The 24,258-nt window shown below is 39.8% G+C and overlaps 2 protein-coding genes across 20 annotated transcripts in view; one reads left to right on the top strand and one right to left on the bottom strand.

The window, feature by feature from the left end:
- Positions 1-1,464: 1,464 nt before the first annotated feature.
- The window catches only part of ZNF583 (zinc finger protein 583), a 32,450-nt gene continuing 9,656 nt past the window's right edge, over positions 1,465-24,258 (bottom strand). The window contains exons 1-8 of one of the 12 annotated variants that reach the window (XM_025049596.1): positions 15,800-15,934; positions 15,314-15,422; positions 14,284-14,384; positions 9,558-9,613; positions 9,038-9,174; positions 8,828-8,954; positions 8,435-8,533; positions 1,465-3,523 (exon numbers count right to left, since the gene is read on the bottom strand). In XM_025049596.1, the coding sequence (XP_024905364.1) occupies positions 2,046-3,523; positions 8,435-8,533; positions 8,828-8,954; positions 9,038-9,058 (1,725 nt within the window). In that variant the 5' untranslated portion in view covers positions 9,059-9,174; positions 9,558-9,613; positions 14,284-14,384; positions 15,314-15,422; positions 15,800-15,934 and the 3' untranslated portion in view covers positions 1,465-2,045. Of the gene's footprint in view, positions 3,524-8,434; positions 8,534-8,827; positions 8,955-9,037; positions 9,175-9,557; positions 9,614-14,283; positions 14,385-15,313; positions 15,948-24,258 lie in introns of those variants that run through there. The other 11 variants (XM_025049597.1, XM_025049600.1, XM_025049602.1 and 8 more) reach the window with 11 other exon arrangements.
- LOC107195933 (zinc finger protein 582-like) lies at positions 17,738-24,252 on the top strand. Of its 8 annotated transcripts, none has more exons than XR_003047491.1 (6): positions 17,738-20,012; positions 21,612-21,715; positions 22,215-22,341; positions 22,468-22,690; positions 23,250-23,393; positions 24,032-24,252. XR_003047491.1 is itself a non-coding variant. In XM_025049633.1 (6 exons), exons 1-5 carry the CDS (start codon positions 19,803-19,805, stop codon positions 23,325-23,327), a joined length of 501 nt encoding a protein of 166 aa, XP_024905401.1. In that variant the 5' UTR covers positions 17,753-19,802; the 3' UTR covers positions 23,328-23,393; positions 24,032-24,252. The 8 variants fall into 8 exon arrangements, 4 of the variants coding, with proteins under 4 accessions (XP_024905401.1, XP_024905402.1, XP_024905400.1 ...); XM_025049633.1 differs by having other exon boundaries at positions 17,753-19,926; positions 21,612-21,700; positions 22,595-22,690; positions 23,263-23,393; XM_025049634.1 differs by having other exon boundaries at positions 17,754-19,926; positions 21,612-21,700; positions 22,595-22,690.

Below are 24,258 nucleotides of genomic sequence, written 5' to 3'. Positions count from 1 at the left end.
TTTCGTGTGCTTTCACAATGTAAATTTTACTAGTCTGACACTGGAAAATGGATAATTCATTGGTTTAACTTGTACTTCTTCTGATGCTAGTGAAATTTAGTACTCACACACGTTCACCAGTCACCAGTTGCCTCTTCATACCCTTTGCCCATAAGGGGAGAAGTGTTCTTTTCTAAGTGGTTTGTAGGAGCACTTCTATGTCAAGGACATTGATTTCATAGGTTATATATGTTGTAATGATTTTCTCTAATTCTGATGTTTAAAAACCTTTGTTTACACTATCTTTGACTATATAAAAGCTTAATAAAGTTCTTACACAATCAAACCTGGAATCTTTATGTATGTGGCTTCTGGAGCTTGTCATGTTTAGGAAGGCTGTTCACAACTCCATAATTATAAGGTATGTTACAATGTACTCTAATCATTCCGTTTCACATTTGGATAAGAATGAGGGGATTGTTTTTGTACAGAAGTCAATTTTATCAATACTGTTAAGCCGCTGGCATGAGATATCAATTTTATTTTGTATTTTCTTTGTGTATATCTCTTTTATGAATGTATATGTGTATGTTTACACACAATCTTTTGAGCCTTAAGTCTTAGGACTTTGTTATGTGCCTACTAACATCTGTATAATACCAAGTTTTCACTTACAGAAGGTTAAATGCGTATTCAAATGTTTTTTCATCATCCATTAAACTTTCATCATTTTCTTTGTACTTGTACTCATATGTGAGTTGGTTACTGCATTGATTGAGTACTCCAAGCCATCAGGAAATAATATAAAGTGTAAAATAAGTCAGATGTACAGGAACAGGAAGTGGTTTAAACTGTAGAGAACTGGAAAACACAGGCCCACCTAAAAAGACTCAGATTCACTTTGCATACCAAATCAAACATGTTATGGGCAGCCAGTTTATGAGTACTGACTTAACAAGTTTTGGTTTCTTTTCCCCTCTAGTTTTAGAACTACAGCTTAGAAGTCTAACAGCTTTTTCTATTTTAAATGACACAGATCTAATAAAATTCACCTACCTGGAATTAGGAGCAGGGGTCAAACTTACACTTTTCTAGTCTTTTTTGGTTATTGATTTTTTCAAGTGTTTTTTTTTTTATTATTACTTTTAATTAAATTTATTTTGAATGTAAATGAATACATCTCTGCCACTTCTACTTATCAGCAATTTAAAAAATTTGGCTGCTTAGAACCATTGAATATCTAATGAGGTTAGTTTTCCTTAGCGACAAAGTCATATTTCTATATGTTCATGCTGAAATAGAAGCCATTGTTTTACTCTACATTATCATGGACTCTAATATATCAGTCCTGTATTAGATACCCTTGTCACTCACGTTTAGTACAATGATTATTGTTTCTGACTAAAAACATTTACAGCCGCTGGAGTCTTGACCTGCTGCTTTTGTTATTTTGCAGCTGGTCAATGCTGAGATGACCAGGTCTCCTTTGTGTACCACAGTATCTTTATTTTGCATTAAATGTTTGAGTGATTACTTTATGCTAGGCACTCTGCTGAGCAATTTACATGCATTAGCTCATTCAATGCTCCCATTAACTTTTGAGGTAGTACCATTATTATTCCTATAATAGAAATAAAACTGAAGCTTACAAAAGACAAAATGTTTCCCTAAAATTAGAGGCCAGAAATATGGAAGAGCAAGGATGAAAACCCAGATCTATTTGATACCAGAATGAGTTCTTAATTCTGGATAAATATCCAAAGAATGAGACGGATATTGACAGGAAGATAGACTGGAACAAGGTAGTGGAAAGTCTTTTAGGCTTTTTTTGAAGAATGTGTGTTTCAACCTAAGAACTACGGGATGCCACTTGAGGGGTTTTAATGAAGGAGTGATATCAAACTTTTTAAATACAAGTTTGTCTGCAATGTGGACAACTGACAAAGTGATAAATGCAGAACAACCATTTAGAAAGCTATTTCCATAATCCATGCCAAATAGATAATTGGGTAGTGAGTGCAGATGACAGAATGGAACTGACTGAAGGAGTGAAATTCAAGGCATATTTAGGAGATATAACCTACAGGTTTTGACAATTGACTGGACATGGAGGGTGAGGGAGAGGAAAGACTCAAGAACGACTCCATAGTATGAATTCTCTCATGATGAGCCAGGTGTGCACGCTGCCTAAAAGATTTCCTGCAGTCCTTACATTCATAGGGTCTCTCTCCAGTATGAATTCTTTGATGTAGAGTAAGAGATCCACTATAGCTAAAGGCTTTCCCACAAACGTTACATTCATAAGGTTTTTCTCCAGTATGAATTCGCTGATGCTGAGCAAGGCCTGCATTCTGGCTAAATGTTTTCCTACATTCCTTACACACATACGGTTTTTCTCCAGTATGACTTCGCTGATGTTGTGCAAGTGATGAACTATTACTAAAGGCCTTCCCACATTCAATACATTCATAGGGTTTCTCTCCAGTATGAACCCTCTGATGTTGATCAAGGTATGCAATCTGGCTGAAGGCTTTCCTACACACTTTACATTCATAAGGTTTCTCTCCAGTATGAACTCTCTGATGTTGAGCAAGGTGTGCGTACTGGCTGAAGGCTTTCCTACATTCCTTACATTCATAAGGTCTCTCTCCAGTATGGATTCTCTGGTGTACAATTAGGTAACCACGGTGGCTAAAGGCTTTCCCACACACATTACATACATAAGGTTTCTCTCCGGTATGAATTCTTTGATGCTGGGCAAGAAATGAACCATTACTAAAGGCCTTTCCACATTCAATACATTCAAACGGTCTCTCTCCAGTATGGACTCTCTGATGTTGAGTCAGGTGTGCAATCTGGCTGAAGGCTTTTTTACATTCTTTACACTGATAAGGTTTCTCTCCAGTATGAACTCTCTGATGTTGAGCAAGGTGTGCATTCTGGCTGAAGGCTTTCCTACATTCTTTACATTCGTAGGGTTTCTCCCCAGTGTGTATTCTCTTATGTTGCGCTAGGTTTGCACTTTGACTGAAGGTTTTCCCACATTCAACACATGCGTAGGGTTTCTCCCCAGTATGAATTCTCTGATGAAGAGTAAGAGATGAACTCTGGTTGAAGACTTTCTCACATTCGTTACATTTCAAAAGTTTCTTTTCTACATAGATTTTCTTATGTTTCATTTCAACAGATTTTTTTCGGTAACTTCTCTTTTGTGGCTCTTGCTTATGTATGCTTTCTTTGGTGGGAAAACTCTGTTTTATAGCAAATATTGCATCTCGATGGAAGGTTTGCCAAGATTTAGTATATTTATTACTTTGATCTTCAGGGAGGATTTCTCTATGAGTGATGATCAACTGATTAGGATGAACCTCATGACTTCCCAGCTGGTTCTTAAACCAGTCCCCACTTTTACAGTCTTCTCTCAAAAGTGGGCAGTCAAGGCTATAACTAAGATGGCTTCTTCCCAATATCACAACTTTGGATGATTTTTCATAAATAACTTGCTTTGATGAAAATTCCTTGTTTTTAAATGCATACTCCCAATCTAAAAAATATGAAAGGAAAAAAAGTCTTGTGTTTATGCAGTAGAACAGAAAAACTTTTAAAATAAATATTGAATAAAATACGTAAGAAGTTTAAATGCAATCTAAAAAGTGTGAGATTATAAAGAACGAGAACTCAAGATTAAGAATATAAATTAATCATACATAACCAGTAAGGTAACTAACAGAAAAATTAAAAATCAAAGGGGTTATCTAAAACCACAACCATCATTTTATATCTATATCAATATAAGTTTCCAAACACTCTTCCTCTCTTGCCCGAGGTTATCCTGATTCAAAATAAGTTCATTACCTTTAGAAAAACCAATTTTATAATGTTAATATGGCTAAAAAACCTCCATAAGATCCCCAGACCCAAAGACACACCAGGCACTATTAGTTGCCTTAGACTGTACAAAAAACTCTACGGTTAAACTTTTGTAGTCTGAAAAAGGTCCCCCTGAATATCATTTTCTATGAGATGTATTTCAACCAAATGTAAATTTTCAATTGATCACTGAAACTAAGATGCCTTCATATAAAAGTAATTTTACATCAAATTGCTTGATTTTATTAACCTACCACAAGACTTACTTCACCTTCCCCTTTTCATTCCTAAATCAAATTACCTATTCTGCTTAAGATTTTTCAATGGTTTCTCACCACATTTAAAATAAAACCAAAATTCTTATCATGGTACACAAAACCAATGTAGTACATGAAAATAAATGTAAAACCTTTAATAACAATAGCAAATCAAATCTAGGAAAGTGAAAGCAATATCTTCATCAATATAGTTTATCCCAGGAATGCAAGGTTGGTTTAATATGTGAAAATCAATGTCATTCAGTACATCAACAGATCAAAAATGAAAAATCATATGATCATTTTATTAGATGTAGGAAGAATATTTTTACTAAATTCAACATCTATTGATAAAAATTCTCAACAACCAGGAATAGAAAGGAACTTTCTCAAACTAATAAAGGGCATCTAAGAAAAACCTATAACATCAACTTAATGGTGAAGACTGAATACATTTCCCCTTAAGATAGAGAACAATGCAAGTATATCTGCTCTTACCAATTCTATTCAACATTGTACAGGAGGTCCTAGCTATTGCAGTAAGTCAAGAAAATCAAGGAATAAGGATCAGAAAGGAAGAAATAAAACTATTGGAAAATAATAAGATTGTCTATTCAGAAAATACTTAGGAAACTACAAAACAACTATTAGAACTAAATGATCAAGCAATGTTATAAGATATAAAGTTAACATGAAAATAAACTTACATTTTTGCTTACTAGCAGTAAACAATTGGAAAACGGAATTTTTAAGAATTCTGTTTTATAATAGCACACTAAAAAAACACAAAAGATTCAGGAAAAAAACCTTTTTTTAGATATAAAAGGCCACTACACTGAATACTACAGAATACTGCTAAGAGAAATTAAAGAAGACAGTAGTAAGTGGCTAAGTAAACCATACTCAAGACCTGGAAAACTCAATGATGTTATTTAGGATGTTGCTTTTCCTCAGACTGATGTTTAGATTCATTATAAACCCCATCAAAATCCCAGCAAGATTTTTAGGTAGAAATTTCCAACTTCATTCTCAAATGTATATGGAAATGCAAAGGATCTAAAGTAGTCAAAAATGATGTTAAATATTGAACTATCTGATATCAAAATTTACCAAAAAGCAACTGATATCAAGACAATATGGTACTGGTGAAAGGATAGACATATAGACCAATGGAGCAGAATGGATTCAGAACTAGTCCCATGCATTTATGGTCAACTGATTGTCAACAAAGGTATCAACAAGGCAATTTAAAGCGGAAAGGAAAGCCTTTCCAAAAAAGGGTACTGGAGCAACTGAATTATCCAAATGGGGGGAAAAATGAACCTCAACCTTTACCTCATACAAGACACAAAAATTAGCTCAATGGATCATATACCAAAATGTAAAAACTAAAACTATAAAATTCCTAGGAGAAAACATAAGAAAAGCTTTGTGACCTGGTAGCAGCAATAATTTTTTTAGACATGGCAGAAGAAGCACCAACCAATCTACAAAAATTGAAAACTCTGAATGTTCAAAAGATAGCAGTAAAAAAACAAAAACATAAGCACAATTGGCATACATAGATCCCAATACATATAAATGACAAAGGACTTGTATTAACACTATCTTTTACAACTCAATAATAAGAAAAACAACCCAATAAAACATGTGCAAAATATTTGAGCAGACACTTGTATTAAGGACTCGTATTACGAAAGGACTTGTATTAACACTAGCTTTTACAACTTAATAAGAAGAAAAACAACCCAATGAAACATGGTCAATAAAACATGTGCAAAATATTTGAACAGACACTTGTATTAAGGACTCGTATTATGAAAGGACTTGTATTAACACTAGCTTTTACAACTCAATAAGAAGAAAAACAACCCAATAAAACATGTGCAAAATATTTGAACAGACACTTCACAAAAGATATATGAATGGCCAATAAGTACATGAAAAGATGTTCAACATTATTAATCATCAGAGAAATGCATATTAAAACCACAATAAGATACCACAACACAACCATTACAATAAATAGAATTAAAAATACTGACAATATCAAGATTTGGTGAGGATGTGGGGCAACTGGAACTCTCATAACTGGTGGGAATGAAAATGGTATAGTTACTTTGGAAAACTGGTAGTTTCTTAAAAAGTTAAACACAGTTTCTTAAAAAGTTAAACACAGTTTCTTAAAAAGTTAAACATTCCTATCACATGACTCAGTTTTTCCACTTTTAGATATTTACCCAAGAGAAATGAAAACATACATCCACACTAATTCCTATACATGACAGCTTTGTAGTGGTTTTATAATAGCCCCAAACTGGAAACAACCCAAATGTTTGTCAGCAGGTGAATGGAAAAACACAATGTGGAATATCTATACAAGGACTACTACACTCAGCAGTAAAAAGAATAAACTATTCACACAATATGGATGAATTTCAAAATTTTGATTTTATGAAGTAAGCCAGACATAACAGAACATGTATTGTGTGATTCCATTTAGTTTAGATGCTAAAATGAATCTAAAATGATCAGATTATAGTATTTGGAGCTGGGAATGGTGAAGGATGGACTACAAAAAGGCACAATCATATGGGGTAACAAGCTATGTGTCTTGATTGTGGTGATGGTTTTGTAGCTGTAAACAAGTGTTAGAACTCATCACATTTCATAATTTGTATAGAGGCCATTTACTGTTTAATTAATTCCTTAATGAAATTATTAAAAAAATTATAGATAGAAATAAAAATGTCAGTAAAAACACACTTTAATAACATAAAATAATAAAACTCATGATATGTAACAAGCTCTTTACCCTGAAAATAGAGACTACACTTTGGAACTTATGGAGCATTTACAAAAACTAAATATATGTTAGGCCACATAAAGTCCTCAAATGTTAGAAAGTAGAACTAGTACTAATTACTATTGGATCAAATATGATAAAACAATTTGGTCAAAATACAGTAAAACCAGAAAAACTTTATTTTAAGCAACTCTTGTGTAAAAGGGAAAATTTTAAAAGTAGTTTATCTATAGAACAGCAATAACAAAAACATTAAACATCAGACTCAACAGAAGACAGCTGAAGCTATATTCAGAGGAAAGTTCATAGCCCTTAATAATTAGTAAATAAAAGAGAATGAAATGAATAGGTTAAGCTTTCATTTCAGCAAATAGTGAACAAAATTAACCTCAGAAAATTAGAAGGTAAGAATCTGTAAAGAAAAAAGCAGAAACCAGAGAATTAGAAAAGAGAAGAATGGTAACACTAATAGATAAATCCATAAGTTGGATTTTAAAAATAAAAAAGTTGATTAAAGAATAGCAACCTAATAAATAATTTAAAAAAGAAAAGTACACATAATAAGAAATTAAAATTGGAAACTACTATAGCTATAAAAGAAATAAAAAGAATTATAAGAGATTATTTTGCTCAGATTCACAGAAATAAATCTGAAACCTAAATGAAAAGGATAATATCTAGAAAAATTAAAATTTAGAAAATTTAACCCAAAACAGAAACTGTAGAGAAGCCATTTAACAGAGAGGGCATTGAGAAAGTTATCAAAGCTCACTTCCCTACAGAGGCCCCAGTCCAGGCTTTATCTCTCACACTCTTATTCTCATTCATTCATGTTAACATCTCTAAATCACTTTTTTTCTTAGCCTGCCTCCCTCCAATGGCATGTTGCATTTCTTCACTTGGAAATATCCCTAGCTCATAAAAATAAGTCTCTTATGTCCCAAGCCAAATTCAACTTTTCCCCTCCCAACCTTTTCTTCTGACTTGTTTCTATTAAATGGTATCACCTTCTAGTTACTCACACTTGAAAATAACAACTGCAAATGCTTTCTTTTTTCATTGATGGTTTATAAACCTCTGAATAATCCCAAGAATTTAGCGGAATGATTTCTCAAAGTAGAAACTCAGTGAATCTTGGTAAAATACTGTATAAATAAGTGAATTGGTCTTTTAATCTAAAAGGAATGAGTGAGTGAAAAGGAAAAAATAGGCATTGTTTTGTCTGGATGTTTTTAATGTGATGGAGCAGCTTGTGCAAAACAAAAGCAAGGACAAGAAGACACTGACATTTGGACCCAGAGAACAGGAATAGGTTATCCAAGAAGATAACCTTAACGTGTGAAAGAACATATACAGGAGAATAAGTTGGGGAGGTCATGTAAGGGCACCTCAGTGTTTCCTCCCAGGCCTAGAGCCTTTAAGAAAAGCGACCCAGGAAACCTCAGTTACGAGCTGGAATCTGTCAGAATGGCTGAGCTTTTCCTTACAATGGCCTCCACCTCCCTAGTTCTCTCTCACTCACCATAGCATTTGCCTCTTGACCCCTCTTTCTTCACCATCCAAGGCTCCTTTCCTTGCTCCAGTAATGAGATCACATCTGGCTTAGAAACTGAAACTCCTGCTTTTAAGAAATAAAAGGGGAGTTAGCCAGGCCCATCAATCAGATTGAGCTCCCTGGTTACCAGAAAAGTAGGGGCATCACAGGTGGGAGCTGAAGAAGAGGAAGTGTGCTGAAGAACGAGGAAGAGGAAGCTGCAGGAATAATTTAATGAAGCTACCAGTTCTACAAAACTCAGCCTATTTGAGGGTTAGCACAAAAAAGAGAAACTGAATGAAGTACATCACAGGCTTCCCAAATATCACATTGGAAAGCAGCCCTAAGTGCAGGTTCTGGCCTACAGGGAGCCCTCCTTACCCAGTGACACCAGGTTCCTGTAGTTCTCTAGCATCACACGCCTGTACAGGTCCCTCTGGGCAGGGTTCAGCCGTGCCCACTCCTCCTGAGAGAAATCCACGGCCACATCCCCAAATGTCACCAAATCCTGAAAGGACATAAACATATTCTTGTTTAACTAGTGGTATTACCCTCACATGGGCATAGTTTGAAGAGTTAAATCATTTATACTTCTGGAGAGGAACATTGCATATAGCAAAATTTTCTGGCAGTATCTTAGGTTCTGTGTAACACATGTGGAGTAATTGCTGGACAACTTCTGTCGTTAGTCTTGATGATGCCATGATGTGCACAATTTCCGAGAGTCCCTATGGAGAAAAGATAACATACCACAAAATGGGCAATAACGATACTGTAAACAATCAAGTGTAAGTAATAGCTTATTCATACTGAATGCTAAAACATTTCTCAATCTGGAGAATCAGGATAGACTGGGCCAGTGAAGGCAAGCTTCAAGGAGGAGCAAGGACAGGAGTTAAGCCTTCCAAGACGTATGTGGTCTAAACCAGCAATTTTCCAATGAAATCTAGAATGCTCCAGATTTATTGATAGAATACTTATAATATTGATCTTCTATAGTTAAATATATATGTAATAAAAATAGCAGACAAATTTTATAGTGATTTTGCAAAACTACACCTTAAGCAAATGTATGCCATAACAGAGAACCTCAGGGGCAGCAAAGGATTACCTGACAGCTCCTGAGAACCCCATTAAGTTTCAAAGACAGCTGGTAACTTATGCTACCTAAGAGACAAAATAATAGTCATTTTAAGCACTATTGATGAAATTAAATAGTGACTATTTCCAATGTGATCATGAAGTATATCAAAAAATACCTACAGCTCTCACTGGAGGAACATACGCAATTGTGCATATCTAATGAGTGAGAATGTTTTTTAAATGTTACAGTACAGCTCTCCCAATACTACTACCATTTGTTGAATTAAGGGTCCTTGTAATATGGAAAAAGACCTAGTTTGCTCCCTAAAAACTAAAAATGGGTATTCCTCCAAACGAGATGATTCTGCTCCAGACTTAGCAAGGTCTGTTGCATGGTCTGGCATATGCTTCTCAGGTTTGGCATGTCCCAGAGGAATGCCACTTAAGCTGTGCTGACAGACAGATGGCACTCAGTGGTACCCACCCGAACAGTTGAACGGACTTGTCAGATATTGAAATAGCGCCATACAAGTTGGTAAACAGCTGTTGCCCTGAGCCCTGCCAGTGACCATCCCAGATACCCGCTTAGTCCAGCATGGCAGCAGCCTCCAGGACCCAACCTGGAGGAAGTTCTGGTGTGTCTCCTGGCCTGAGTAGCTGTCAAATACGAACATCACTCTTGTTCCTACTGTGACTCTGTAGAGCAGGGCTCCTACTGGAGATGTATTTAAGCACATTGATGATTTTTCACAAAAACATTTTTAATGGAAACAATAAGTCAATGTATGACTCACTAGTGCCTAAGTGATGGACAAAAATGTTAAGTAGGCTATAAAGGAAGCAAAAGTATGACTCCAAGAAGAATCAGTTACACACATCAGCTTCCACCTCACATGCTTCCCGTCTCTGAAACACTTTGGAGTAAAAGCTTCAAGGAAGAAAGGGAACGTGAAGTCAGGTGTGAAAGGATGAATGTTGACCTACACAGGCTGGGCACTGTAAGTCATAAACTCTATTAAAACTCAGACTTTTGATAATGTTTTGTACAAAAAGAATGTTCCACACATAATGTCTTCTGTAGACAGGTAAGGCAGGTTTTGCTAGATAAAGTTCTTAAAAGACATTTTTTAGCTGCATTCACAAATTAATGGATTCCAGGTTTCGACTGTCTGACATTGTTTTCTCAGCCAATGAGACTTGAATACCTTTCAAATATTTTTATATTTTGATGTGCTAAAACAAATTTCATACAATTTTGTCATCATTAAGGAAGATTATAAAATAATATTCAGTATTTCTACCCTCAGTGAATTTTCCCCCCCTTTTTAAGTTAAAGAATTAGGTCTTCCACCCACCACACCTACCTACCATGTCGCCCTACCTCCTAAGACCAATCGAAATTTACAATTAGAATATATTTGTTCAAATGTTTCCTTATACAGACAAGTCTATGATTATCTATGCATATTTACTTATAACATCACCTTTGTTGGATGGATAATATTACATGGTATAAACATGCCACATCATATTTTCATCATATATGAATCTCAGTTTTTCCACTATAATGATGCAAAGGCCTGTAATTATTTTCTTAAATTTCTAGAAGTTTTTCTCTCCATGTAGACTAGAATTTCCCAGACTTACTTAACCTCAGAAAAAATGTTCAATTACACTATTTTGATCCAGCAAGAATAGGAGTGAATGAAAAATAATTCCGGGTGAGAATAAAGTGTTGACCTGCACGCAAAGAAATACTAACGGGTTTTTCAGGTAGAAGAAAAATGGAAGGAAATGGAAGCACGGAAACACAGGAAGAAATTAGGAGTCCCAAGACAATAACTATAAACCATACATAATATCTACTACTAATATCTTAGAGTTAAACCATGGTAGTGGTCTTAACTTGTTGAGAGTACTAACTCAATTGGTGACAGTACTAACTATAAGAGGAAGATTACAGAAGGAAGAAAGAGTATTACTACATAATGAGCAATGGATACATATTATCCTAAAAGAATAATAAAAATAATGTATAGTTAACAAGATAATAATGAAAAACACCTGATTTATCCAAAAGAAGGCCAAAAAGGAGAAATACAGGAACAAAGAACAGATGGGATATGTAGAAAATAAACTGCAGTATGGTAGGCTTAAACACAAATATATCAGTAATTACATTAAATGAAAATGTACTAAATACTAATTAAGAGACTAAGCTTATCAGACTGGATTTTCAAAACCAACCAACATTTTGAGGGGAAACACAGGGGATCGTGAGAGGCACACAGGGCCACTTGAGTGCCCAGTGAGCACAGGGTGAAGAAAACAAAACAAAACAAAAAATCCCAACTATATACTGTTTATAGGAGGATAACTTAAAGATAAAATCTTTAGAGGCAGAGGTTCTCAAAAAGTGTGTGTTAAAGTCATCCTGGGACTCAATAAAAATGTGGTTTCCTAGACCTCACCACCAGAGACTGTGATTCAGGAGGTCTGGGGTAGGGTCCTGGAAGCAGCATTTGGGCTGATGGGCTCTATCTATTCTACAAATCACACCCTCTGCCTTCCCCTTCTTCCACTGACAATTCAGTGGCAGGAGAGGAGTGGTAGATGGCTCTCGCCTCCCTTTGCCTCCATTCCTTTGTTCATTCATATATTTGGCAAATATTTACTGAATGCCTAGTACTACACTGTTGGGAATACAGAAGTGGACAAAATATAGTCCCCACCCCTTGTGGACTTAATATTTTAACAGAGGAGAAAGACATTAAATATGAGGTCATACAGTGCCAAGTAGTGTTAAACATTATGACAAAGAAACAAGGTAACGTGATTGAGAGTGACAGGGGTATTTATTTTAGGTAAGACAGATGATCATGATAAACCTAAAGAAAGTTTGAACAACAATCTCAATATAAGTGAGATAGCAAGCCACACCAATATCCAGGGGTAGAGAAGTACAGAAGAGGGAGGAGCAAATGCAAAGATTCACAGACTGGAAAGAACTTGGTAAGTTTGAGGAACAGCAAGGGGACAAGTGTGAGTGAAGCAGAGAAATATAAAGACTTATAGAAAGTGAGGTCTGGGGTAGCCAAGAGCAGGCTTATGTAGGGCCTTAGAGGCCATGATAAGGACACGGGATTGCATTCCAAGTCAGATGGGAAGCCAATGAAGCTTCTAGGCAAAGGTCACAGTGTCCATCATTTTCTACCACCTTCTTCAAATCATCACTCACCATCATTTATATTACTGACTGTCAACATATAATACAACTTCCTACAACTGACACAGTCACTAACTAGTGACTATGTCATGTTCCTTTTTTGGCCTCTTGTTCCTCATCTGTAAAATGAGAGGTTTGGAAAAGATCATCTACAGTTTTCTTCCTGGTTTTATCATTTTGTAAGCCTAGATCCAAAAGAAGGCCAAAATACACTAGCTACTGACCACGTGTGGCTATTCAAATTTAAATCAGTTAACATTAAAATCCAGTTCCTCAGTCACACTAGTATAGGCAAGTGTTCCACAGCCACGTGTGGATAGTAGCTATTGTACTGGAAAGTGCAGATATAGAATATTTCTATCAACTATCACAGGAAGTTCTATTGGATAGTGCTGTTCTAGTTGATTTCTGCTTCTGGCTCATCTTCCTCTTTACAACCATTCTCTATTTTCATCCGACGGTTTGTATGGTTTTATTTTTTATATTTAACCTACAGAACGTATTTAACCTTAACATGTAAGGAAGACATTTTTTTCTAAAAAATCTATCCCTCCTCCACTGATTTAAAATGACATCATTATCATATAATAAACTAAATTCCATGAAGACCAAGATAGTCTATTTTTATTTACCTCAGTATTGCCAGCACTTAGTATACAGTAACTCTTTAGGAACCGTACATTTAATGAATGAGTAAATATTTTCCATTCTTATTTCAACTTGTATTTGCTTCTGGATATTATATGCCGATCTTTTAATTTGTTTCTTCTGGCTTCCATTCCACACTATTTACTGTTTTCCTATGTAGCCATTTTAATGTATACTCCTTTCAATTATTCAAGTACTCCTCCTATTTTTCTTTTTCAAAAAATTTCCTGTTATTTTTCCATATTAATCCCACTAATCTTAACTGGATGACCCAGAATATACTAGCTGTAGCCTACTACTTACTCAAGACATTCCTAAAACAGAGCCTCATTACACTCATGGAATCCTACTTCTCAAAGCCTGAAAACATCCTTGCCCCAGCTAACCCACAGTTTAATACTTAAGACCCACACATCCCACTCCTCAAAGTCACCTTGAGCAGGAGACCTTGTCATGTACAATGACTGAGATTGCCCAACAGCCCTCATTTTGCCTTCCTCTCGAACCCAGGTCTGTGGAAAAGCTCTAAGCTAGTGGTCACATTTGAACATACACTTGACCTCAGAGAATCCCTACGATGAAGGCTCTCACATCCTACCCAGAAGTGCATTTCTGCCTCTTGATAGCTCCTAATAGAACACCTAACCCATAGGAGGCGCTAAACTATTTCTTGAATGAACATGAAAATGCTGGCTGAGGAAAAAAAGATGCTCACTGGGCTTTTGGGGACCTCCTTTTACTGAACTGGAGAACATGAGAACGAGGTCACTAATGAACGGGACTTTGTTAGGCTGGGGAGTTTCAGAAGAAAAGCAAAACCTTCATAGAAAACCTGAAAATTAAGGCATTCCAGGGAGGAGAGAAAAAAATGCTTCCTTACCTCAGACATGGCTTAAGGAATTTAAGAATTGATGACAGCTCTTCTGTCTGCCTCCTTCAGGCTCCTCTCTGGGAGAAGGGCAGTGTCTGGAGAAAATAGAGCTGGAGAGGAGAAAGAAACCCTAAAATGTCAGCTCAGCCCCTGCATCACCAGCCTGGAAAACCTCCTATCCTTCTCTTGATGTTGAAAAGAAATATTTCCCCTTTCTACAAAGAGATAAGCTACAAAGTGAATGCCTCAGAGAAAACCTCTTTACACAGAGTAGGCATCAGAGGGGTCATGTGGTTTGGAGGACACCCTGCTTCTGGTCCTGGCGTATGACTAACTGCACCTAAAGACAAATCTCTTTTATGAGCAATTCCCTCATAAGAGACTGAGGAACGGGGAACTATGCATGAACAGTCACTGAAACTCCTAATCAAAGAGTGACTTCCCACTAAACTTCACAGCCTTGGAAAGTAAAGCAATTATCTCAGAAGCAGCGACTTAGTGGTAAGGGCTACTAGGTTTGGGGATCAAAATGCCTGCGCTCAAACACCCGATCCACCACTCATTAACTCTGTAACCTCCCTCCAGTTATGGAACCACTTGCAACCTCAGCTTCCTCATTGGTAAACGGTACCCACCCCCTATCAACTGCTGAGACTATCATGACATGATCCACATAAAGCACTGAGCACAGTGCCTGGACATCCTCATGATAAATAAATCTTATTCAGCCATTTATTTTCAGAAATAGCACACAGTAGATTTCTTCTTTTAACTCTTCCATCACTCACTAGGAGAGGGGCTGGGAGGGGGATGGAAAGATCTGCACTGGAGATGGTGAAGGTCCTGCTGCCCTGTCTTCTGCTATCCAGGCCTGAGGCTGGGGCTCCTCTGTCTCTTCCTCTCCAGCTCTGCCCCCTCACTTGCTCCCTCACTTCTCTGCTTAATCTCTATCTCTTCCCCTGCATCTTGGTCTTTCCCTCCCAACACGGTCACCAAACCCTGGAGCACACTGGCCTCCCTAAGCACCTGACGGCCTCACCTCGCACCAACGCACCAGTCTCTCCTGCCGGCAACTCCCCTGGCAGCCTGTGGACACGTCCCGGAGCTGTAGACTGCCCTCCGTTCACAGTGGGTCACACAAGGCCACTCTGGGTCCAATGTCACACTAACATTGTTAGTGTCTAACATTGTCTCATGCAGCCCTAAGGTCACACAATCTTACGCACATGACCACACAGTCACACAGTTGCACGCTCACTGTCGCAGACATGATCACATACATTCTCACGTAGTCACACACATGGCCAAACTGTTCACACGTGGTCTCACAGTGCCACACACATTGTCAATCACATGGCCTCACAGTGACACAGTCTCACACACATGGTGACACCGTCTTACACTGTTACGCTCAATCGCACATGGGCCCACTTTGTTCACACGCGCGGTGACACGGTCTCACACACGATGACAGGCCACCTCACACGCCGGCCCAGGCGCCCACCCGATCTAGAAGTCTCATCACCTCCTCCCAGCGGGTCGGTACCTCCCTCAGTGCGGTCGGTCGGCGGAGGCCGGAAGCCCAGCGCCCCCGCGGGCCGGGGCGGGGACTCGATCTAGGGTCTGACCCGGGGATTCACAAAGGGGCCGCCGCGCTCGGGCGGGCAGCGGGCATCGGCCGCAGTGCCCGCCGGGAAATGGAGTCCGAGGCCCGGCGCGGCGCATCCTGGGACTGCTGGCCAAGCTCGCCTGGGTGGTTCCGGCCGCGTCCCTCTCGAGTGGTCTTTGCCGCGGTACCGAATTCCCCTGGCCTTCCGACCTAGAACTGGGATCGCTCTGCCCTCTCAGGCCGGCCGACCCTCGACTGCCCTACCGAGTCTCGCTCAGGCCTAGGCGCGAGTGGAGGGGGGAGGGCTCAGATGGCGATGCGCACGCGCAGCGGGTGGGCCCGCGCTTTTGGTCGCTTTAGGGATTCAGGAGCCGCGCGGGCAGGACCAGCCAATCAGGGCCAAAAGGAGAATGACCCGGGGAGCATGCTGGACTGGTTAGGAGCTTAGGTTCTTTCTCTTCCCTGGCTTATTAACTATTTATTGAGCGCCTACTGTGTGCCAAGCACCGTTGCGGGCGCTGGGAACACAACCGTGAACACTCAGAAATACCCACCTGCAGGTACCTGACATTCTAATGCCGGAGAAATTCAATAGTAAAGAAAAAAAACTACTAATGCATATTTGGAAGTGATACGTGTATAAAGAAAAACAGCAGTTTATAGATCAGTCTTTCAGTTCTTCAGTCTTTCAGTTCCCATTGAACTTCTTTGAAAATATTTTATAAACTCCTATCTCTAGCCCTATCTCCAAGTCATGTCTGAACTTTTCCAAAATTCTGTTGTATGCTTCAGTGCTTCAAGGTAACTTGTCTCACTAAAGTCACCAATGACTAAAAGCATTACATGAGATGGGAATTTTTATATTGAGGAAATAAAAAATACAAATATATTCACAAAGATATTAACTGAAGCACTGTTTATAGTAATAAAGTGTTGATATAAACAATGGCTACAAGTACAATGATAACAGTATTCTATCGGTTTGAAAACTGTACAACTTATAAAAGAATATGATGAAAAGCCATGTGTGAAAATACTTGCTTTTTTTTTAAGAACAAAGCTGTTATAATTGCACTAAAACTGCAATATTGGAAAACTGTTCCTATGTGAAAAAGGTGACCACAATCCACAAAATTGTAGTTCGTTTTGTATTTGTTGAATTTCTGATTGTCTTTCCCTTGTTTTTTCAAACTATATACACAAACACTATAAGCTAAGACCTTAGTAACCGGCCAGGTTTTTTGCAGCCTTTTTCACATTTCATAAATGAAGATTGGGCATCTTTAGCCTGAAGATTTGTGGTAACATTTTTCATTTTCAGCCATTATCTTTTAAGCTTATTCTGTTGGCAGAACCCTCTACAAGGCTTGGCAATAGTCACTAAGTAAATCAAAATTTACTTTGATTTGCATAAAACCATTTAACCCATTCAAAAGAGCACTCAGCAAACAGAAGTCTGCCCAGCATATCTAAATTTATTGTAATAATCTAATTACTTAATCCTGAGTAGTAAACAAAGACAGGACCTTTTTATTTTGCCCTCAGTAGTCACAATGAAGATGAAATGTTTTCATGGGTTAGTAGTATTGCAAATTTAAGTCTGTAATCTACTGAGTTAATTTTTGTAAGAAGCGTAAAGTCAAAGTTCTCTTGGAGGGGTGATAGGAATGTCTAATGGCTTCAAAACTGTTTGTTGAAAAGGATATTCTTCCTCCATTAAATTGCCTTTGAACCTTTGTTAAAACTTAGTTCAGGTATCTGACAAGAACTTGTATCCAAAATATGTAAAGAAAACTTACAAGTGGCTAAGAAAACTGGGCAAAAGATTTGAATAGACATTTCTCCAAAGATACACAAAAAGGTGCTCAATGTCATCAGTCCTCAAAGACTCTACCCATCTGATGCAAATATTTCCTAATTTGAAATTCTAGCCCAGACGTTCCCCCTAAAATGACCTCCATATTTCTACTCATACGTCTAACAGACATTTCAAATCAAACACCCAATCTTACCTCCACAAATGTTCTCCTCTCTCGGTCTTCCTACGCCAGTAAATGTTATTCCAGTTATTTGGCTCAAAATCCCCTGGAGTTATCTTTGATGACTCCTCTTTCTCTTGCTACTTCACCCAGTAAAGCAGATCCTATCAGCCCCACCTTTAAAATATCTATAAAGAATCCAATCCCTTCTCTTCTCCTGCTATGGTACCATCCTATTCCTAGATTTGGCCTGAGACAGACATTCAGTGGCAGAGGGAGAGGAGAGGCTTGACTCAGAGCCAAAGTCACGTCTGATAAATGCAGTTGAGTTCCACGAGTCAGGACAAAAAGAAAATGCAGCCCAGTTTATCTGCCTGAGATATGAGTCTGGTGGGGTCATACTGCTTGGTTGACCATAAATGACCCGTTGTCCTTACTCAGGGACCCAAGGTTCCTCGCCTCATTACAGCTTTGTTGTCCGGCTCAGATTTGTTCCCAGTTAGCTTATCCAGCTGCCTGACACTCAGCCTCAGGAAGCCCAGCCAACTCATCCTATGGGAGTGACCAGAAGGCCTGATATTAATACCATCCTCTGTAGTCATTTCTTGGAAGTGTCCTGCCCAGCACAAGCCTGCCACGGCTTCAGTGACCTTCTTTCTCCTCTGGGCACCTTTGTACGCTATCTCCTCCAGGTCCTAGCCTAGAGTCCAGACTCTCTGTTTCCATGAGGCCTCATGGCCTCTGTGATGTCATGAAGCAAATGTCATCTGTCTCTGAAGATGCTTTCTCCAAGGTTCCATACTGGTTCATCCACCACTCAGAAGATCGAGGTAGCATTTCCTCCACCCACAGGTACTGAGGTCTTGTTTGGTGGAAATACCAACTCCTCTTCCACACTCTGCCCCACAAATTCCAGTCACTTCAGTCTCCCCAAACTGTGCTGTTAGTGCCGACTTAGCAAACTGGTGCTCTGCCTCCCCGTTCCTTCTCTGCTGAGGTCTAGAATATGCCTTCAGACAGGAAGCCACCGCAACTGCAGAATCTCATTTATTTCCCTTCTCTCCAGGATCAAAGTCTTGCAATACTAGTTGGCCAATGTCTGAAAGGACTGGTTTCTTAAAGGTATCTAGTTTTTTTGTTTCAAGTGGGATGGCAAGTTTAGTACAGTTATATCATTATAGCTTGAAGCAGGAACCCTCCCTGATGTTTTTTGAACATATCTCTACTTTTTGGCTCAAGAATTTAATATTCAACTTGTCTGTTTCCAAAGGGAACTCTGGGCCTGGCTCCAGGACAAACTGTGCCACCTTGGACGGGAATGGTTTCCTCATTCAGAGACCAGGTGTAACAGGGCCTGACCTACATCCAGGGCATCAGAGCCCTGACCATACGTGACCATCTGCCTCAGGATGTGGGACGACTAGCCTTCTCACTCTTTCACGCAGCGAAGGTGAACGACCTGTGGCTGGAGAACTTGGCCGAGAGATATCACCCCATAACAGGAAACGCCTTGACATCTCCTTAAACACATTCCGCGCCGCCCCGCCTCCCCGATTTTGCATTCTCCTTCAGAATCTACATTTATTTCAACATAGATATAATATTTACAATTAGTCACCAGATACATTCTTGGGATTTTTACTCCCTACAAATCTTCTGGTAAAATAAACAGCTCTGTGGAAATGCTCGTTTAATAGATGAGAACATTCTTCACACAGTCGCACACAACCGTTGAACAGTCCCAGTCACACACTCAAGACCAAGACAACAGTAAACACGACATACACCGTCACAAGAATCACAGCACACAGGATCACGGCCACTCACACAATCAACCGCAATCAGAGGACCGCACGTAGACAGCACAACCCACAAAAAGACCTTCACGCTACGTCCGGGTCCCGCCCACTCCTGAACAGCGCGACTTATGACTCGGCCTTATGACTCGGCTACGGCCGTTAAGCCTAGAAACTACGTTTCTCAGAAAAGACTGCAGCGCTGGCTCAATCACGACGCAGCATCGGCGCGGCTTTGTGCGTCTGCGCCATCTTCTGGCTCCAGGCGGTAAGTCCGCCGATACCGAGGAAGGAGCGCACCGGGGTCTGCGGGGGTCGCGGCCGCAGTGGCACCTGGAAGCGAAGAGCCAGCAGGTAAGGAGTTCTTGAGCTTGCCGGGTACTCCAGGGTTCCTGTGAGAGCGGGCGCTGCGACTGGGCGCGTCTCGGGTCTAGGAGGTACCAGAACGTCTCACCCCAGCATCCGTCTGCGGCTTCCCGGGCTCTGGACTACATTTTCCGTCGGCCCCCGCGGCGCACGCCTTGCTGGCGCCCTCTTTCTGCTCGCTTCGTAGCCCCCGTCCATGGATCCCTTAGGTGGGTGTTCAGGGGTCCAGACCGCCTAAAAATGCTTGCGGTGCTTTGCAGTCATTCTTACGCGTGCCCTTGTTTTTTGTTTGTTTGTTTTAATCTGGGTAGAAATCTTGTTTCATGAGATTCACAAAGAGTTGCAAGACCCGCAAAGTTTTAGAACCAGTAGTTCAGAGGTGGACTTATACTAGGGAACATTTTAGATAATTTTGTTCAAAATTTGTGTCCAATGGGGAAATGGTTGAGTAAGTCATGGTCCACTCATTTAATAAAATACTACACAGCTATTACAGATAATCCTTAAACAATGGTCATAGTAAGAAAAATTCCTGTTATGTGGTATTAAGGCACATTCATGATGATCTCATTTACATATTACTTAAATATCTGTAACATGGTAGTCACTGCCCTAAACTCCTTTATAAACAATTTAGGAAATGATTAAATAACATCACTCTTAATACTTGGATGTTTTCTATTCCAGTTTTGGTCTATGGGCGTAAGTTGTGTTTGCTTGAGGCTGTGTCAGTAGGTGGGTGGGTTTGATCTGATTTGCTGAATGTTCCGGGTAAAAGGAATGTCCAGTTGTGAATGTCTTTCATTGTCAGTTAATATTGTCCCATATCATTTTTGATAGTTGATTGGCGTCTGTCACTTGGCTGCACCAGAATTGAATTGCTCACTAGTCTACTTGCGGACTGTTACATACTAATATTCGGTTTTGTTTTCCAGCAAATATTGTTGTGCATGCAGCTTTGCACAAAGGTATTTCTCTGTTCAGGGGCATATTTATGTGCTGATAATGGAGCACAGTACCTGCTCCATCTAATTTGTCCCCTGCAACCACACCCCATCTGTTGACTCAAGACAGGGTCCACACAGTGTTGCCCACCAGGCCTTAGGTAGGCCCCTGGGGCTCTTTGTGAATATGAAAGTAGGGGAAAGTTCCACAGAGATTTTTGAAGGTGTTATGTTGCGGGCATGAGAGAGTTAAATGGTCTGGTTCTGGGAAGTCTTCATTGTGTGCTGGGCTGATGTAGATCAGGCTTTCTGTGCTTCCAGGCCTGAGGACAGCCTTCCTTGTCCTTGGGGCACCATTTTAGTCTCATTCGTTGAACCAGGTGTGAACATCCCCATCTTAGATTTGCACCAGTAACGAGATAAAATTTTCTGGGTATTTAGGGGAAATGGGAGAGAAGGAGCCCCTGGTTTCCTTCCAGTAGCTAAAGCTGGGTTTTCTGGAGTTGAGTGATGACCACAATTTGTCCCAGCTCTCTTCGGTTTAGGTGGTAGGTGGGGGTCAAGGGGATGGGGACTTGTAGCATGGCATTCTGGGAGCTGTGAGGCAAGCCCCGCCTCTCATATTTGTTCTTTCCTCCCCCAGCTCTGCCACCTCAGGACTCCACCCTTACCCAAGAGAGGAGCCAGGAGAAGGACGGATCAGCCCATGAAATTCTGAAAGTCATGTCCCTCGTGAGTTAAAATCATGTAAATACTTGCTTTCCTTATCCTGAAGCTTCCCACCTGGTTTCCACCCAAAAATCTGGTTCTCAGAGGTTCCCATTTTGGGGAATGAAAGGACCAGGCAGCCAGTATCTTCTTCTATTACTCTCTCCTATTGAAAATTGTTGCTTTGGTTTTTTCTTTTTTAATTCCATAAAAGTAGAAATTTTAGCTCTTACGTTGAGAAGTTAGTATACGCCAAGGACACAGTAGGCAGCATGCTTTATTACACTGTCACAATTGGGGAAACTCCATTTAGTTGGATTTTAGTTTTCATCCCACCTCTGTACAAGAGCTTGGTTTGTAAAAAAAGAACTTTTAGGAACATCTGAACATTCTATTTTATTCATGACACAGACCCCAGCCCCAACATTCTTTTTACCCAGAATGTCCCATTCCTGCCAAAGCCACCTCCATCTCCTCTCATCCCACCGAGACATGTTTCCTTGATGTCTACATGTAACATACCCACCTGTTGTTCCAGGGATCAGACTTGTTCAGGGACGTGGCTGTAGTCTTCTCCCAAGAAGAGTGGGATCGGCTGGCACCTGCTCAGAGGGACCTGTACAGGGACGTCATGTTGGAGACCTACAGCAACCTGGTCTCTCTGGGTGAGGTGGCCGGCTCTGTTAGTATGGAGGTTACCTTTGGGCATATCTGTTCCTTCCCTGTCAATTTCGGGGTACCCTTGAGTGGTTAAAGGGCAGGTCCATTGGCTGAAGTTACATCTTTCCCAGCTGTTAGGTGGCAGCCACATCTTCCCCTGGCCCTTCGCACAGCTGACTCCTCTTCGATGACCAGGCCCTGGATCTGAATTCTGGGGTCCACAGCATAACTGGATGGCATATTTCTTCTCGCATCCAGATCTTGCCATTTGCAAACCCGATGTGATCGCCTTCCTGGAGCAAGGCAGAGAGCCCTGGGTGGTGGAGGAGGCAGCATTCGGAGGCTTGTGCCCAGGTGAGTGGGGCCTTTGCGGGAAGAGAAAAGCCACCACAGATAACCGTCCAGCTGCTTGGCAGGAAGCAAGCCCTTTGAGGTAGAAATTTTTCCCTCCAAATTGCTATACTCCACGATCAGGCCCAGTCATTACCCTCTGTGGCTTGTCAACACAGTTGACAAAAGTGGTTTCCTTTCTGAAGCATTTCTGTCTGAGTCATCACTATGTCTTGTTAAGTAGGTATTAATCAATCTTGAAGTTACATAATTTAGGATGCTTTTGGCTGGAAGTTTACAAAACATTCAACTGAAATCAACTTCAGCAATAAAGGTTTATTTTTCTTACATAAAAAGGTACTGAAGAGTGTTTCAGAATGGGCCTCGTAGCTATCTCGTCAGGGCTTTGGATCAGCTTCTGTGAGGTCCTGTTTTCTCTTCTTGGTTCCAAGGTGGCTGCAGCACTTCCTGGCCGCATGTTATAAAAAAAAAAAAAAAAAAAAAAAAAAAAAAAAAAAAAAAAAGTTTTAAAGCAGGAGAGGGGAGTCTTTCTAATTCACCTGCCTCTTCCGAATGAGGAAAGTCTTTCCTCAAAGCCTACAGGTCCCTGGAACATATTGGCCATCCTGAACTGCAAAGAAGGCTGAAAATGAGCATCTGACATCTTCTGATTCCAAAGCAAGACATGGATGCTGCCCAAAGGAAAGGAACTGTATAAGGCTGCTAGGTAGGCAACCAACCCCTTCCACCTGCAACAAAAGTTATAAAAGATAACCCAAAACAATTAACGTGAAAATTAAGAAACCATCTCCTAAATTTAGTTTATTCTTGGAACAGGAAGAAGTAAAAACAGATTATTGTAAGATAACCACTTTCTATTTCATCATTTTGTATTAATTTATTTCATCATCTGGGTGTTTGGTACTCTTTTTGGCTTCTTGAATAGCACATTTAGTATATTTGAGTATAACCTTTCAGGTTTTCATGTTGTGCATGCACTTAAAGGCCATAAAAATTCCTCCAAGTATCACTAACCATATCCCACATCTGTTAGCATGTAAAACTCTCATTGTCCTTCTTTTCTATACCATTAATTGCAAGATTTATTTCCTTGTTAGCCCAAGAGTAACATGGTTTTTCTCTTTTTACTTCCCCCAAAATGAAAACTTCTGGCTAGTGTTAAAATTACACAGTGGTTAGGAAAGGTGAATCAGGAATGCATTAGAGACAATTTTTTCCAAGATTCCCTTGCTTCTTTGGTATAGTCTCAACAATTGATAACCATAGGATTTTGCTCAGTGTGAACTGTCTGACTTAAGGGAGAGCTCTGAATGAAGGCATCTGCACTTGTGTTCCATTCTTCAGGTCTTCATCCAAGATGGAAGAAGTAAGCTGGGACCAGCTGAAGCCAGTGGGCTTTCCCCATTGCTTCCATTCAGGTGACTGCTTGCTAACATGAATTCTCTGATGAGCAGCAAGGGATACGTGCTGATGGAAGGCTTGTCTACGTTTACTATATTCACCTGCATTTCTCTATTTGGCATTCTCTGATGTTGAATAGCAGTTGAATCCTGACTCATCGTCCTCCCACC

Source organism: Pteropus alecto, unplaced genomic scaffold, assembly GCF_000325575.1.
Source record: "Pteropus alecto unplaced genomic scaffold, ASM32557v1 scaffold326, whole genome shotgun sequence".
NCBI lineage: Eukaryota > Metazoa > Chordata > Mammalia > Chiroptera > Pteropodidae > Pteropus > Pteropus alecto.
This window is presented reverse-complemented; position numbering and strand designations above follow the sequence as displayed.

Coding starts and splice junctions, on each gene's coding strand:
- LOC107195933 (XM_025049632.1), top strand. CDS start 19,803: ATGACTCGGCTACGGCCGTTAAGCCTAGAAACTACGTTTCTCAGAAAA. Junction 19,927..21,611: donor CCATCTTCTGGCTCCAGGCG/GTAAGTCCGCCG, acceptor TTCCTCCCCCAG/CTCTGCCACCTCAGGACTCC. Junction 22,342..22,594: donor CAGCAACCTGGTCTCTCTGG/GTGAGGTGGCCG, acceptor TCTCGCATCCAG/ATCTTGCCATTTGCAAACCC.